This window comes from Oncorhynchus nerka, linkage group LG27 (assembly GCF_034236695.1).
Source record: "Oncorhynchus nerka isolate Pitt River linkage group LG27, Oner_Uvic_2.0, whole genome shotgun sequence".
Classification (NCBI taxonomy): Eukaryota; Metazoa; Chordata; class Actinopteri; order Salmoniformes; family Salmonidae; genus Oncorhynchus; species Oncorhynchus nerka.
This window is the reverse complement of record NC_088422.1, coordinates 92,140,357-92,157,181: the sequence shown is the minus strand read 5'-3', so window position 1 is coordinate 92,157,181 and position 16,825 is coordinate 92,140,357. Positions and strand designations below refer to the sequence as shown.

At 41.4% G+C, this 16,825-nt stretch overlaps 2 protein-coding genes across 2 annotated transcripts in view; both read left to right on the top strand.

Moving 5' to 3' along the window:
• Window positions 1-3,608, top strand: part of myo9aa (myosin IXAa) — a 223,211-nt gene extending 219,603 nt beyond the window's left edge. Inside the window, 4 exon segments of the mRNA XM_065012316.1 lie at window positions 791-808; window positions 1,215-1,426; window positions 1,658-1,800; window positions 2,007-3,608. Coding sequence (XP_064868388.1) covers window positions 791-808; window positions 1,215-1,426; window positions 1,658-1,800; window positions 2,007-2,491 — 858 coding nt within the window. The 3' untranslated portion in view covers window positions 2,492-3,608.
• Window positions 3,609-7,416: 3,808 nt separating this feature from the next.
• On the top strand, window positions 7,417-16,375 carry scamp2l (secretory carrier membrane protein 2, like). Its single transcript, XM_029643732.2, has 9 exons — window positions 7,417-7,615; window positions 8,267-8,344; window positions 9,209-9,298; window positions 10,255-10,372; window positions 11,042-11,170; window positions 11,664-11,823; window positions 12,041-12,142; window positions 12,832-12,949; window positions 13,137-16,375. Exons 1-9 carry the CDS (start codon window positions 7,559-7,561, stop codon window positions 13,281-13,283), a joined length of 999 nt encoding a protein of 332 aa, XP_029499592.2. The 5' UTR covers window positions 7,417-7,558; the 3' UTR covers window positions 13,284-16,375.
• Window positions 16,376-16,825: the final 450 nt, after the last annotated feature.

Here is a 16,825-nt window from a genome sequence, read left to right as displayed (position 1 = left end):
TTCCTCTCTCTCTCTCTCGCTTTTTCCTCTCTCTCTCTCTCGCTTTTTCCTCTCTCGCTTTTTCTTCTCTCTCTATTGCTTTGTGTGAGCCTGACTGTATAATATAACGGTGTCTTGTGGATGAAAGTTCAAGACATTGACCTACTGTAATTTAATCATGCAGATGTTTGTTCATTAGATTTTGACTATGCTGTACTCTGACAGGATTTTCTGTATTTGACAGTGTTCCAACTCAAATACGTTATAATGATTTCATAACCTATAGTTCCATATTTTAATGACATATTTTATGTTTGTCATTGTCTGTTTCTCTCAATGTTTACTATCTACTAAACCCACGTTGGGTTGTTATTTTTATTGTATTTGTAAGTTTATAGAGTATATTGTATAAAGTGTATCATCACACTTAATCAGTTTCATCCTAAAATACACATTTGAGAAATGTGATTGTTTACTCCATTTCCTCCTGACCTTGTGGTCAAAATTTGGGAAATGATGTCCTACACTAGATGACTTATTATGTAATATAACCTATTCATAATAGAATTTCTTCGATTTTTCTGCCTCTTGTCCCATGATCCAATCAAAGATTGTCCCAATTACATGTGCTGTAGACCGTAGCAGCTCTTTGGTATTAAAGCAATTCCAGGAGAAATGTCCTGGTGTATCATCACATGGTAGCATTATGGAGGACTTTGTAAGAGGTTAGGGACCATATACTGTCCAGTGTCTTTGGCCTCATTTTCACTTTTATATTCTCTTTTGCTTCTCAATTGTTTGTACCACGCAGCCAAACGCAGCCAAAAAGGTAACCCATGCTGCACAGCATCCAACATGATTTTGCGATTGGGTATCTGCTGTGACTGCTGGTTGCTAGACTGCATGTGTGGGGAGCATGAGTCTTGGGGTCGTTATGGGTTTAAAGGCGAACTATGAAACATTGATGTTTCAAGTATTACAAAGTTTTTTGTTTTTTTTGCATGTGCCGTCAAAGTAACTTGGTGGAAGGGCCCTCCTAGGTAGTAGGAGTAACGGCTGCTGGCTATACAACCTGAAATAGAATTCGCTGCCAGACGCTGTTATTTTCCCTGCTTTGCTATTCTTGTCATGAATCAGGACAATCCTACACCAGGACAAACGCTGGCATTAGCCTAAGCTAACATAAGCTAACACTAACTTCTCCCTGACTGACTGTTTTGTGCTTTGTTTCGCAGGGCAAGGGCCACGTACGGCGGTTCAGCTACCACACGCCCTCGCCCCCGGTTAGCCCATGCCTGCCGTCCGTGACGGGTGCAGTGATGCAGGAGAGCGGCAGTGAGGAGGTGGGGGCGGGGCAGGAGCCTGAGGTATCGGAGCACCAGCAGTTGGCCATGCAGCAGGAGGAGAGGGTGCTGACGGAGCAGATCGAGAGCCTGCAGAAAGAGAAGTACCTTATAGCATTATACCTACAGTAGCATTTAGGGGGCGCCCTCAGTCAATGTGCAATGAAAAGCATGTTATAAAATAAATGTAGAAATACAGTATTATACCTTTACCTACAGGATATTTGAGGAATCTTAAATGAATGGCAAAGTGTACCTAAAATGAGGAAAATGAATGACTAAAACTGTCAGTGTGTTTTCCTTCTGCATTGACCTCACCATGTTTGTCACCCCAGGGAGGAGCTAACCTTTGAGATGCTGACTTTGGAGCAGCGAGCATCAGACGATGAGACCCTGGAGTCGGAGGCGTCCATCGGCACGGCCGACAGCTCTGAGAACCTCAACGTGGACTCTGAAGGAGCCACCTCTGACTTCTCCGGTATGCCATGATATTAAACAGTACCATGGTCAACCTGTTTGGAAAATGCTTGTTAAATATTTTAAGTTTCTCTCTACAATTCTGTGTAGCAAAAAGAGACATGAGTAAAACATTTGTTTTATTTAGTTGAAACATATAGTTTTCTACTGCTGCTACTATAGTATCCTGCATCATGGTCTGACCGCTGACCTTTTTAGGTCCCTCAGAGAGAGAACCCACGCTGGCCCCCGTCGCCCGAACCAAGAGGTCAGAGGGGAAGAGCCACCGACACCGCAACCTACGCAGGCAACCAGACTCCCAGGACTCAGTGGACTCCTGTTCTACCATCTCCTCCCTCTCTTCCTCCTCCCACTTCCACCCGTCCTCTTCCTCCTCTGTGGCCACAGCTCGCCACTTTCGCTACCGCTCAAAGTCGCCCTCTTCTGGCTCTGCCCAGGGCTTGTACCTGCCCCAGCCTCCCCACCGCGACAGCTTGGACTGTCCCCCCCCGGCCAAACAGGAGGGGGCGTTCGAAGAGAGGTCACAGTTCACCAGCCGAGGCACCTTCAACCCGGAAAAGGGCAAACAGAAACTGAAAGGATCCAAGAACTCACCCTTGAGGCACTCCCATGACAGTGGGGGCCGCAGCAGGGATCCGCCTGACTTACCCCAGCAGCGGGTTTTGTATGGCAGCAATGAGTTCATGGTATGAAGGACAGTGGGAACACCTCCTTCGTCACAGCCCACTCTCCCTAAGAGCATGCGATTTGACCCCCTTCCTCAAACACTCCAGCTCACCCTTTCTCAGTCCACATCCGCAACGATGCAGAACTGTCCCCCCAAGTGCCATGTACACACTGTGTGTCCACCTCAAAGAGACAGGAGAGGGACAGGCTGGGAGTGGGAGAGGAGGAACCAGTAGAAGGTTGATCTCCTGTGGCCTTAACTGCCAACCGCACTCCCCATGGTCCCTCTGCAGGTCTGGGCCTCCCTCAGCCCAGGGGAGAGGAGACGTGTGGAGCAGGAAGGCAGAGAAAAGGGAATGCTGGGACACTGGGAGAGGACTACTCAGCATCCGGGATATCTCCCGAGCTGACGTCCCAATGCAAACTAGGAGGTGGAACGAGGCTAGAAGATGGGAAGAAAAAAATAACTAAAAACCTACCGAGCCATTGACTGTGCCGCCGTGTCCATGAACTTGAGATCTCAATCATTGGCTGCTTTAAAGTTTACAGTTAAAAACAATCAATGTAAGCAGTGGTTCCTCTATTATTACAAATGTATTTTTCCCTTAAGCCTATTTAATAAATTTTTAATTTCATGGAAAGTATAAATCTATATAACTATATTATAAAGGTATAAATACTGTACAAAGCCGGAACACCAGTAACTGCTGGGTAGTTGAAGTCAAATATTTATCTTTTTCTTGAGTATCTTGGGCAGAGATGTATGGTATTGGACAAAGGCTGTGTACGTGTGCGTGTTTGAGTGTTAATGTGTGTGTGTGTGTGTGTGTGTGTGAGAAGACCACTTCATGTGTTTTTATGTTTGTGCTGCTTCGTTCCTCTCCTGAGGGAACTACGGCCATGAAAGGGACCAAGTTAGCTGGTGTGTATTCTAGCCAAGGGGATCCCAGCTCTGTAAAGAATGTCGGATGTGTATAGAATCACTGCATTCACAGCTTAACAGCCATACAACAATTAGAATGTACAGTACAATATGTATTGGACAAATACCATTCTCCTTGCTCTGGATACATGTTACCCCCAAATCCTTGTCTTCCTGAGATATCAGTGTTGGACTCAATAGCAACCAAACAAGGACATACACTTTCTTGTCTTCTGTCATTATTCGTAACATTTCTTGTTTTTTTCTGGATGTGTTAGTTTAACATTTTTATTGGGATAGTTTTGTGGCACTGTCATGTTGGACAGTCAGCTGTTTTTCAGGCAACAGTCAAAAGTCCCCTTTCAGTTTAAAACATGCTTTTTGTAACACTAAATCACTATTAGCTATCAGAGACTCAAATATTTAAAAAAAAAAAAAAAAAAAAAAAAAAAAAAAACGATATTCAAACACCTCACAGTTCTAGTGTTTGAGGGGGAAAGTGTCAAAAGGCCTCATACCTACAGTGTAAGAAAAAGTTGTTAGTTATACAGTACCAGTCAAAAGTTTGGACACACCTACTCATTCAAGGGTTTTTCTTTATTTTTACTATTTTCTACATTGCAGAACAATAGTGAAGACATAAACTATGAAATGACACAGAATCATGTAGTCACCAAAAAAGTGTTAAACAAATCAAAATATATTTTAGATTCTTCAAAGTAGCCACCCTTTGCCTTGATGACAGCTTTGCACACTCTTGGTATTCTCTCAACCTGGAATGCATTTCAATTAACAGGTGTGCATTTCAATTAACAGGTGTGCCTTGTTAAAAGTTCATTTGTGGAATTTCTTTCCTTCTTAAGCCAATCAGTTGTGTTGTGACAAGGAACAGCTCATTATGACAAGAACAGTTCAAATAAGCAAAGAGAAATGATGGGCTATCATTACTTTAAGACATGAAGGTCGGTCAATCCAGAAAATTTCAATAACGTGTTATTTCATAGTTTTGATGTCTTCACTACAAATGAAAGAACAACCCTGGATGAGTAGGCGTGTCCAGACATTGGTAATGGTACTGTAGTTGTACCAAACAATATTTTTCGGATACTGCATGGTACTGGCATGAGCTTTAATTCAGAGGTTCAAAATCAGATGTGCATTTGTCATACAAGAGGAAGACCTTGGCACAGCTCACACATCGCATACACAAAAACATATTATTAATTAAGGTTGATTACACTAGTGCAGTGTACATGATCACAGAGCAGTAGAATAAAGTATAGTTATTAATAAATATAATATATGCCATTTAGCAGATGCTTTTTTCCAAAGTGACTTAGACATTTTCTTATGGGTAGTCCTGTAATTATTATTAATATTGATAATACTTTACAATATTTACTGTATTGATCAATCAGTTGGAATGGAATATCTCCACCAGATGCGATATGAGTGCTTCACAGACGCTTAATGTTGTCTTATTTGTTCTTCTTTCTCTAACCATAACAGTACATGACATAGTATATACACTTCATGACAAAGATCTAACCATAACAGTACATGTCCTAGTATATACACTTCCTGACAAAGCTCTAACCATAACGGTACATGTCCTAGTATATACACTTCCTGACAAAGCTCTAACCATAACAGTACATGACATAGTATATACACTTCCTGACAAAGCTCTAACCATAACAGTACATGTCCTCGTATATACACTTCCTGACAAAGATCTAACCATAATGGTACATGTCCTCATATATACACTTCCTGACAAAGCACTAACCATAGCAGTACATGACATAGAATATACACTTCCTGACAAAGCACTAACCATAGCAGTACATGACATAGAATATACACTTCCTGACAAAGCACTAACCATAGCAGTACATGACATAGAATATACACTTCCTGACAAAGCACTAACCATAGCAGTACATGACATAGTATATACACTTCCTGACAAAGATCTAACCATAGCAGTACATGACATAGAATATACACTTCCTGACAAAGATCTAACCATAACAGTACATGTCCTACTATACACTTTAAGGCAAAGCTCCAAATAGCTTTGACACTTGCACACTGTCCATTCCAGCCATGTAAGTAGATAACACAGTCCCTCTACCCAAATCCATAGACTTGTACATCAATTATGATACAGAATAATACGTCTGTTGGCTGTTGAAAACTATGGGGGCCCACTGGGGCAGCAGGGTAGCCTAGTGGTTGGAGCGTTGGACTAGTAACCGAAAGGTTGCAAGTTCGAATCCCCGAGCTGACAAGGTACAAATCTGTCGTTCTGCCCCTGAACAGGCAGTTAACCCACTGTTCCTAGGCTGTCATTGAAAATAAGAATTGGTTCTTAACCGACTTGCCTAGTAAAATAAAGGTAAAATAAATTTTAAAAAATTAAAACTGGTCAGTGTGACAGACAAATAGACATGTACACTAAACATATACTGTCTGTGTCTACTTTCATATTCCATGTGTAGCGAGACACACATCTGCAGTATATTTTCCCATACATATATACATACTTACTTTTGCGTTGCATTAAAATGATCTCAAACTCTAATATCAAACACCTTGATTCATCTGCAAGGTAGGTTAGTTCCTTTTTATCTTTATCAGTCAGCGTGGTCCACAATTCTGTGCTCTGGTCTGAACTCTCTGGAAGAAGATACTGGGAAAGTATCCTGTCTGTGGTCCTCCGATCTCTGCATAGTACTTGGTATTCTCCATCTCTCCACTGGTCCGAAGAGTGACTGATGGTTCAACCCTGAGCTGACCACTGGATTGCACTGAACAGGACAACTGCCAGGCTGATTTGTCAAGATACAAATTTACCAAAGGGATTTGTTTAGACTTTAAAATGCCTATGATAAAGATAATTAATGAATTTACAGAGCTGTGTAACAACTCTTATTACATCCATGTATAGAGTGGGTGTTTGTTAAACTGTGATTTAGTTTTAAATCCTTACTCTTCGGTAGATAAGCCACGTTACACCATGTGGGAATTCAACTGTTCTGCCTGCGGCTATGGAATCCTGACCTGTTCACCGGACGTGCTACCTGTCCCAGACCTATTATTTGACCATGCTGGTCATTTATGAACATTTGAACATCTTGGCCATGTTCTGTTCTAATCTCCACCCGGCACAGCCATAAGAGGACGGGCCACCCCTCATAGCCTGGTTCCTCTCTAGGTTTCTTCCTGGGTTTTGGCCTTTCTAGGGAGTTTTTCCTAGCCAACGTGCTTCAACACCTGCATTACTTGCTGTTTGGGGTTTTAGGCTGGGTTTCTGTATAGCACTTTGAGATATCAGCTGATGTACAAAGGGCTATATAAATACATTTGATTTGATTTGAAGTGGGTTGCCCTTATTGGCGTGATGCATAGGTTGTTTGCCTTCTACTTCCCTGTCCCTCCGTTCTCTACATCGGTGTCTAAAAATGGGATGGTAGCCGTGAGGTCATCGGAGCGTATGGCCGTACGTGTAGTCGAAGTACGGGACGTGCCATCCCGTTTAGAGGGGGCAGTGTAGCGATCCTCACTAATATGAACAACATTACATGTACCACCAAATGGTTTAACCCTGTCGGCATGATGCGTAGGGTTCGACACAGGTTCGCTTCAATATCAAACCATTTGACATTACTTAAATAGAACCATCAAGCTTCATGTCAGATTACAGTCCAGATAATATATGCAGTGCAATATAATTAAGGCATGTTTCGTTTAAACTAATACTTTTAAAAAATGTATTTATGGTTACAAGCCTACCATAGCCTACAAATACTTTTCTGAACTGGTTTCAAGACATGCTTTGGTAAATGACTCCCTGATAAAATAAAGGTTAAATAAAATATCAATGAAATGGAATCTTCACTGTACAGCTCTGAGACATGGGAGTAGGATTTAGGAAGTCACGAGAATGTCACATTTGAAACCAATTGTACCCTATTTTCTAAAAATAAAGATAATTGATTTTAAATGAACGCTCGAGACTGCCCCAGATCAGCTGACGCAGTGTGCGTATCCTGCTACGCCTGCGCACTGTCTAACAGCACCATCAACAGACTGGGGACAAGCAGCCAGAGGAGAGGCACAAGCTGGCGTTTTGTTTACCTCCAAAAGAAGATAACATTTTCTCAACATGTCGGGATTTGACGAGAACCCATTTGTAGATGCAGTGGATGTCAATCCTTTCCAGGTGAGCAATTTATTTAGACCTAACTGTAAGCTCTGACTTGCGTTGTCCTTATGTTCCCTTCTGAACGCTGTAAAAGATATACTGCAACAGAAACCAGTTTGGTTGGTTGCTGGGTTGGGCCTGGGTCTACTTCCTTGTTCAGATGAGAACGTAGCATGATTGACAATGTTGTGTGCCAGTCATTTCAGTCAATATATTTGGTAGACCAATAAGGACACGTATAAGGTGTTCTATTAGCCTTTACCTAAGCAGGTAGCTAGGCCCCATTTGACTTGTATAGGCCCATAGATGGCTAGCTATCAACAACCTGTCCTGTCATCCGCTCAATTAAAACGACTACTGGGAGCAAGTTGTTTTAATAGACGAGTATATGCCATTTATTGGCCTACGCATGTAAGAAGGTCAGGACTCATTTCCTACCAATAATGATAGTTATGCACCCGTAGCAAGTGCACCTGTCTTGCTGCCAACGAATATAGCCCCCTGCTATTCTCTGTTTTCACACATTGTAATTCTAGCCTAATGAACTATCCCCTATAGGTTTGCGTGGGATTTTATACCTGAAAGAACCAACTATCAGTCAAATAACCAGAGGGAAGTTGTTATTTCGTGTTTTTACTCTAAGAAAATATATTGTTGTCTCTAATACAGGATGCCTCAGTCACACGAATCACCAGCGGTGGGATTGAAACCGTTGAGGAATTCAACCCATTCTCAGCCAGTGCTATGGTAAGATGAGCCAGGAGAAGTGGTGTTAAAATACTGTAAAGTACTACATAAGTCGTTTTGGGGGGTATTTGTATATTTATATTTTGGACAACTTTTACTCCATCACATTCCTTAAAAAAATAAATATACTTTTTACTCCCTACATTTTTCCTGACACCCAAAAGTACTCGTTATATTTTGAATGCTTAGCAGGATGGGAAAATGGTCCAATTAACACACTTATCAAGAGAACATCTGTGGTTATCCCTACGGCCTCTGATCTGGCAGACTCACTAAACACAAATGCTTTGTTTGTAAATTGTCAGTGTTGGAGTGTGCTGGTGGCTATCCGTGAATTAAAAAATATACAAGAAAACTGTGCTACCTGGTTTGCTTAATGGGGCGGCAGGGTAGCCGAGTGGTTAGAGCATTGGACTAGTAACCGAAAGGTTGCAAGTTCAAATCCCTGAGCTGACAAGGTACAAAATCTGTCGTTCTGCCTCTGAACAGGAAGTTAACCCACTGTTCCTAGGCCCTCATTGAAAATAAGAATTTGTTCTTAACTGACTTCCCTAGTAAAATAAAGGTTAAATAAAATAAAAATATAAGGAATGTTAAATAATTTATACTAAGTATATTTTAGCAATTACATTTACTTCCAATGCATATAATGTGGGCACAGTGACGTAATCATCTTCCTGAAAAGAAGCAAATGCATCTGACAAACATCGAGGAAATATGTTGATTTGGGAGCGTCTTCTGATGTGTGAATGAGGCTTCATTTAATTTCAGACAAGAGTATATGTACATGTGGTTTTGTATATCTACATGCATATTTCTTTTTATTTGTGATTTTGACTGTGTGTGTGTGTGTGTTTGTTTCAGGGCACCCACACTGGGACCACCATCCCTATCTCTGCTGCCTCCTCCCAACCAGCTGTCCTACAGGCTTCTGCTGTGGAGCCCACCCCACAAGTGAGTAACAGAGACCTGAATGAGAAGGAGGGAGGTTGGCAGTGTGGTACACTGACAATTTTAGACAAAACAAGGACTTCCTTTTGACTCTAGCTATTGCTCAAAGCTGAGTACAACACACTCTCAAACAACTCAGGAGTTCAGTGAATTTGAGATGACTAAGTGGCTAAGCGAGGCCACATGAAGGCAAATCATTAAGGCTTGTTTCATATTGTTCTTAATACTATGTCTTGTTTTGACATTTCATGTCGATGCTAATATGGCAAAAATTTGCTAGCTAGCTAACCAACAACTATAACGATGTATTTGAGAGAAGTACTCGTGTAAATATATTTATACTTTCAATAAACATTGGAGATTAAATATAGTTGACATGTTGTCACAAACAATCTAAACCAACACCTTCTGTTTCGCCCCATAATTGTGCCTCGGTTTTGTTGCTAAAGAACCAACCCATCTGTGCATTGATCTGAATAGGCACATTAAAACAAAGGTCAGAGAGAACTGGAAAAGCATCCTGACTTCAAGGTTTTTTGCAAGGGCCCTGGTTTTGGTCCTACTTTACCTTAAGTGGACAAAGTAATATTTACATAAGCCAGTACTGTGTAATGACAGTGTAGTTTAGGTACACATTCTTCCAATTGTTGTTTGAGACTTCACATGTCCCATTTCCAAGTTACCTCACAATATAAAGATGAAAAAACAATTGACCTAGGGTTATGGGAGGTTTAGTTTGTTTAATAGAATGCATGTGAAAATGCAACCGTGTAATAAACAAATTGCACGAGTTGGTATGAATTTTTTCTGCAAATGGGAAGAGATAATTGGGCAGAGAAGGAACTTCTTATTAAATGCATTGTACCCACCAACTTGATGCATTGCAACCATTTTGTGCCCGAACACTCCATCTTGGTTCAAGGTGGTTTGTAACACAGCTCTTTCCCATTGTCCACCAGGCTACTGCGGCTGCTGCCCAGGCTAACCTGCTCAGGCAACAGGAGGAGCTGGAGAAGAAAGCTGCTGAACTGGATCGGAAAGAGCAGGAGCTCCAGAACAGGCCTGGAGGCCACATTAGTAAGCTATAGATTGTCACTTGATTATGTTCAATTGAAATCTGTCTTGATCTAATTATAAATACAAAAGTTGATTCAACTTCTGTTAAAAAGAAAAATGCTATTGCAACCTTTTTGCAATAAGGAATTGAGACCAAAAGCTCAAGAGAAGTTTCAAGTGTTTAATACCAAGGATCCCATCAGCTGAGTGCATACATTTAGAAAGCTCACAACACATCTTATGCTCTTCCCTTGTAGGTGTCACCTCCCCAGCTATACATTTTATGACCCCAATGAGTTTCCCTCTTTCTCCTGTGGAATGTCCATGATCCTCTCTTGTTTACCTTGATGTCAAAATCACACACCGTCCATCTTCATCCTGGGCCTGACCATGCTCTCTGATCCTAGGCAATGTCCTTTTATCTAATTAGGTCAACCTTTCTAAATTAGCATACACACAGTTTCATGGCCTGAACTCCATTAATACTCACAGTAATCATTCACTAAACAGGATACTAACAAACTGCAGTTTAACTTGAAACATGTTACATTTTAACAGAATCCATCACTGCCTTTTAAATTGACTCCCTACTGTAGTGTTTTATCTTTCTAAGTTACGTTGTACTTGTATTGTTTCATCAGATTATGTACTCGTGTAACTCTTCATGGCAGTAAACTCTTTATTTGACAGCAAAAGAAAACAACTGGCCGCCACTTCCCAAGTTTTCCCCCATAAAGCCTTGTTTCTACCAGGACTTCAACGAAGACATCCCTGAAGAGTACCAGAAGATATGCAAGAGGATGTACTACCTTTGGATGTGTACGTACACCTTGCATCTTAAAGCTGCACTATGTAACTTTTTTTGGGCAACCCACCAAATTCACATAGAAATACGAGTTATAGATTTCTCATTCACATTCAAGAAAGTCTAAGAAGCAGTAGATCTGTTCTATGTGTGCTATTTCTAGGTTTTCCTCTTACTTTCGGTTTTCCACACCAGCTTCAAACAGCTGAAAATACAATATTTTTGGTTATGGAAAAGGTATAAAACTGGTACAATGATTCTCTACACTATACTTGTTTTGTCACATAAACTGAAATTAGGCGAACTATTCCAATTTTAGCATCCAGGGATTGGTGGAGTGATTTCTGCATATTGCACTTTAATTGAGTAATTAATCATATTACATGCTTGTCAGTGACAACAGTCAACAATCCCAAAGTACTAGTCATAAGATATTAGTCCCCAAGCTCCTCTCCAACACTGCACCAGTTTCTTCTAGTCTCACATTCATTTGTTTTGTCTCTCCAGTTCACAGTATCACACTCTTCCTGAACCTTCTGGCCTGCCTGGCCTACTTCACGGCCGATCCAAACGCGGGGGTGGACTTTGGTCTGTCCATCCTCTGGTTCGTCCTCTTCACCCCCGTCTCTTTCATCTGTTGGTACAGGCCAGTGTACAAAGCCTTCAGGCAAGTTCTTTGCTCAAATATAGTTCTACTTTTCTTTTGAATAAAAGTGTTTATATAAGTAAAGTCCCTTGTGACGACGAAGTTGCTAAAGTCAAAACAGACTGGAACCTACTTAACACTGTAGAATGTCTTAATTCCACATGACCTAATTAGTTTTATTGTGAAGTCCATATATGTGCGGGTGATTGTTAACCCTTTGTCCTGGTTTGTTCTTCAGGTCGGACAGTTCCTTCAGCTTCTTCTTCTTCTTCTTTGTTTTCTTCTTCCAAGTGTCTGTCTACATCATCCAGTGTGTGGGGATCCCCAAGTGGGGGAACAGGTCAGTGAAACAACATGATACACTAGATAGCACCTCAGGGAATCTTCTTTGCGGAAGTGTGTGAGTGCGGTATGTTTGTGTATGTATTTGCGCACACAAGTACAGGTGTGTGTGTAATATGTACTGTGTCTTTGGGTGTGTAATATGTACTGTGTTTGGGTGGGTGTAGGTCTCCCTTCACATCTTTGTGTGTATGTGTGTGTGTGCATCTGGTCCTGCATCTTCTCTCTTGCATCTCTTTGACAGATCTCCTGCTGGCTAATCTGTTGCTGTGCTCTTTGTCCTGGGGGCTGCTTTGTAAGTGTGTGACACTCGGCTCATCTCTCTTACCTTATTTCACACTGTCGTGTTGTTGGTTTGTGTTGGTGCAGATATTTTATTTTCACATTGTCATTTTCAACATGATTCCAGTAACCAGACCAGCTCAGTAGTTTGGTTCGGCTTAGTAGTGGGAAAAGCCCTTCTGGCTCCTCAAACCTTTGGTCTTGCTTCTTTTGTGGAGTAGGCTTCACTGTCCCGTGTCATCCTAATAAACTTTGCCTGTCTGTTGGTCATCGTGTGGGTTTGTGACTGTTTGCTAAAAAGAATTCTGTTGACAAAGGGTTTTGTATGCCTCATTGATGTTATGTTGCTATTGATTTATTTTCTGAAGGTGTAAATGAGGATGTGTTATTTGTCTTGTTTTCCAGTGGATGGATTTCGTCCATCACCATGATAAGAAGCAACATGGCTGTAGCTGTGGTCATGATGGTTGTGGCCGGTTGCTTCACTGTGAACGCTGTCCTCGCCATCATCCTACTCAAAATGGTACATTTTGGGCTATCTCAATCCTTCAGAATTGATTCAAACTTTATTGCAAAGTGTTGAGGTCATTATGGATAAAACACCCACCCACCAAGGCCAATACAGCCTGAAAAGATTCAGAAGGCAACTCCATTCCCTTCAATAATCCCCTGTCTATCGTGCCTGACCCCTGCCTTCTCCCCCTTGTCAGGTCCACTCCAACTATCGTCGGACGGGGGCCAACTTCACCAAGGCCCAGCAGGAGTTCTCTTCGGGGGTCCTCACCAACCAGACCTTTCAGAGCGCTGCGGCCAGCGCCGCCTCCTCAGCCGCCCAGGGGGCCTTCCAAGGACGCTAGTGATCCTAAAGCCACAGGGCCAGGTTCCTCCTAACCTTTCTAGGCACCTCTCACTCACTCCAAGCCCCGTTTTGTCCCATGGCCTCAGTGTCTCTGCAGAGGCAACAGAAATGGCTGACAGGACAGAAACTAGACTGGTATACAGGAACATTACAATTTACTGCTGTATCATGGACATTCTCTAACCACAGCCATTGATGCATAATCCCAATTCAACCACTAGCCCCGTGTATCCAATGTGGTGGAAACTCTGCTAGCTAATCAGAGGGTATAAATGGAGCTATTACCATGTTGATTGGACTTATCCAAGTGTCTGGGGGGTTGGTATGGGATTGTGGTGTCTTGCTGGTATGGGGGTTTGGTTTGGGATTGTGGTGTCTAGCTGGTAGGGGGCTAGGGTTGGTTTGGGATTGGGGTGTCTAGCTGGTAGGGGACTAGGGATTGGGGTGTCTAGCTGGTAGGGGGCTAGGGTTGGTTTGGGATTGGGGTGTCTAGCTGGTAGGGGGCTAGGGATTGTGGTGTCTAGCTGGTAGGGGGCTAGGGTTGGTTTGGGTTTGGGCACCAGAGTTTGGCAAAGTGTCCTCCATGTTGGTACCAAACATTCCATGACAATAATGTAAATTTTCTTTCTAAGTGGAATGTGATACGTTAAGAAAGCGAATGCGTAATCTGTATTTCTCGTCTCCTGTAGGTTGTAATGCTATTACACTATGCTCCTAGCAAATAAGGAATGCTCTCCCTAGAATACTTTACGTTGTCATTTTAATCCTCACTAGAATGAAATAGTTTGGTACCAGCATGGCGCTTATCATTATGAAAACACAATCTCAAATGAAGTTGTATTTTTATTCAGTATATCAATTGCGCTCTGTCCCATAGCCTAGTCTTTACCTCGTTATGTTCTCTTCTTCCTCACTGTCCTGCCCTATCCAGACACTCAGGTCCTCTTCTCAGGACATACTGTACCGTTAAGGCAGAGATCTCCAACTCTAGTTGTGGAGAGTCACTGTTAGTGCATTATTCTGTCCTAACACTAACACACACGTTTCAAATACTCAACTGATCACAGTCTTCAGTCTCGACCTTGATTTTTGTTCAATCCGGTGTGTTGGTGCTAGGCTGGAACAATGCCTGCGTACCCAGTGGCTGTCCAAGACTGAAGTTGGAGATCCTTGTATTACAAGGTTTTGGGTACAAAAACGTTACCGACGTGGGCAGCTGAGGTAAAAACACTGAAATGTCTACTGAAGGAATTACATTTTATTTTGTGAAGTTTACATTGTTGTTGAGGTTTATTTTTGCTCTGATCATAATATATTGAAGGGATGAATGGTTTTATTTCTTAGATTTTTTTTGTGATTTCATATTTTACTGTTCTTCAATCCCTCAGTAGGGTTGGACTTGCTGAAGTATGATAAGGCAACTGCTGTGTTTTTGTAGATACAATAATGAAGATATTGTGTGACGGTTTAACTAAATGGGAAATACTGTATACGCAGATGTTAGTGCACCACCCCCTGTATCCTTCCTACTGTACTTTAAAGTAACTGTCCAGTGAAAATCACACTTTTAAAAGTTCCTGTTCTGTTAACTCCTACCCAAATAATGGTGTTGACTCATCCTATACTCACATTTTTGTCAAAACCATAAATTGGAGAGAAAAAAACACCTCAAACAGTTTAAAAAATGCTTGCTATTTCCTCAGAGGAGGATGAGCTGGCCAATCAGTGGTCTACTCGCAGTAATATTTTTAATAACCGGTATACACCATTCCAACACAGAATAGCTGTTTTTATTTTATTTTATCGTACTTAATTATTTATTTATTTTAATTGGAAGGAACTATTTGTCATATTGTGCATAATTATAGGTCATATTTCATAGAAATATTAACACGGGACCGTTACTTTAATGAACATAGAACCACTTCTGTGCTGTCACCACTACATTTTGGAGTTGGTGGCTTTGGTATTATGACGTCAGGACAGGTGGGATCTTTTCTTACAAATCAGACAAAGGACTAGTTAGTTTTAAATTGACACTTAATTATTTTTTTCTCTATGAATGAGATATAGACCAGTCAATGTGGGTACTGTGGCATGCTCATAGACATTTCTGGAAGATTGAATGTATTTAGTGCAAGAATAGAATATAGGTACAGCCATGTGAGAATGAGTGAGTGGATGGAGGAATGAGCTGACAGGACAAATGAATGAATGATTTGACTAATTCCATGATCTAAATGTATTAATGAATAGTTAGTTATTGATTGTGGATATGTGCCTAAAGTAAAGTTCAGTACAATAACCCTAAAGATTGCAGTAAACCAAGTCATGACTTCTAATACAGCAACGATCAAAAAATAGATTTACATTCTTGATTTTAGTTGTTGGGTAGTAGTTACAACACAGGCATATTATTATTTTTAATGTACGGTTACTCTACACTTTTTCTGAAATGTCACTATGCTGTCTACTGGACATTTGCAGTCTTGCTACACTACCGATGTTGGTTCCTGATATGTCAACTCTCAGATGTTATGTAGCTGACACTGGTTTACTGAGATTTATTTTTGAGTCAAAACATGACTTTAAATGAGCCTCACCTTCTGCCTATTAACTACCATTATGATCCATTCGTGTTCTGAATGTTTGTCCAGATACGTGTGTATTTATCTGATCCTTCTATTGGGTAGTGTACTGTTACTGGGTATTATCTAGCACAGGGGTGTCCAACCCTTCTTCTGGAGAGCTACTGAGTGTGCAGGCTTTTGTTTTAGCCCTGCTCTAACACCTAATTCAACTACTCAACTGCTCATCAGGGCCTTGCATGACTAGCTGATAGCTTCAGATTTGGTCGAATCAAGTAGGGATGGAATGGAAGCCTGCACAGTGCACACCCAGTAGCTCTCCAGGATGGCTGTCCTTCTGGAGGTCAAGGGTCAAATCTGTTTGTCGCTGTACATATGTCTGACGTTACAAAGCTGTTATTTTGTCTGAGGGATTTTTACGACTTATCTCTGAAGTAATTTATAGATCTATTGTTACTGCTATTATTCAATAAATGGATGCATTTCTTTGCTCTCTCTTGAACGTCAAAGATTTTTTAAATAAAAAAAGGTACATGCCCAGGCTTTCTGTCTGCCTGTGGGGCGTTCAAGTGCTGTTGGAACTAGGAAAGTTATTGTAGAAAGATGCTACCCAACTTTTCCACTTGGAAAGTATCAGAATCAACCAACAGGAAGCTCTACGTAAATAACGTACGTTAATTTGAACTCTGAGCCGGCGGTTCCTAGTTTCTGACTTATTATGAATGTGCCAACAGCCCTACATGTCGTAGGGTGGTGATGTCTCCCCGCTTTCCTCTCGCGTGCAATTTGGGGACGAACGGCACTTGGATCCTGATTCAACCATTTGTATCTTCTTAGGGGTTTTAACATGCAGCCTGGCTTCTATCATACAGCATTACTGCAGCCTATTGTACCTTAACTAGCTGACCCATCAACAGTCCCATTTAGTCACAGAGAATTAGTTAACTAAAAA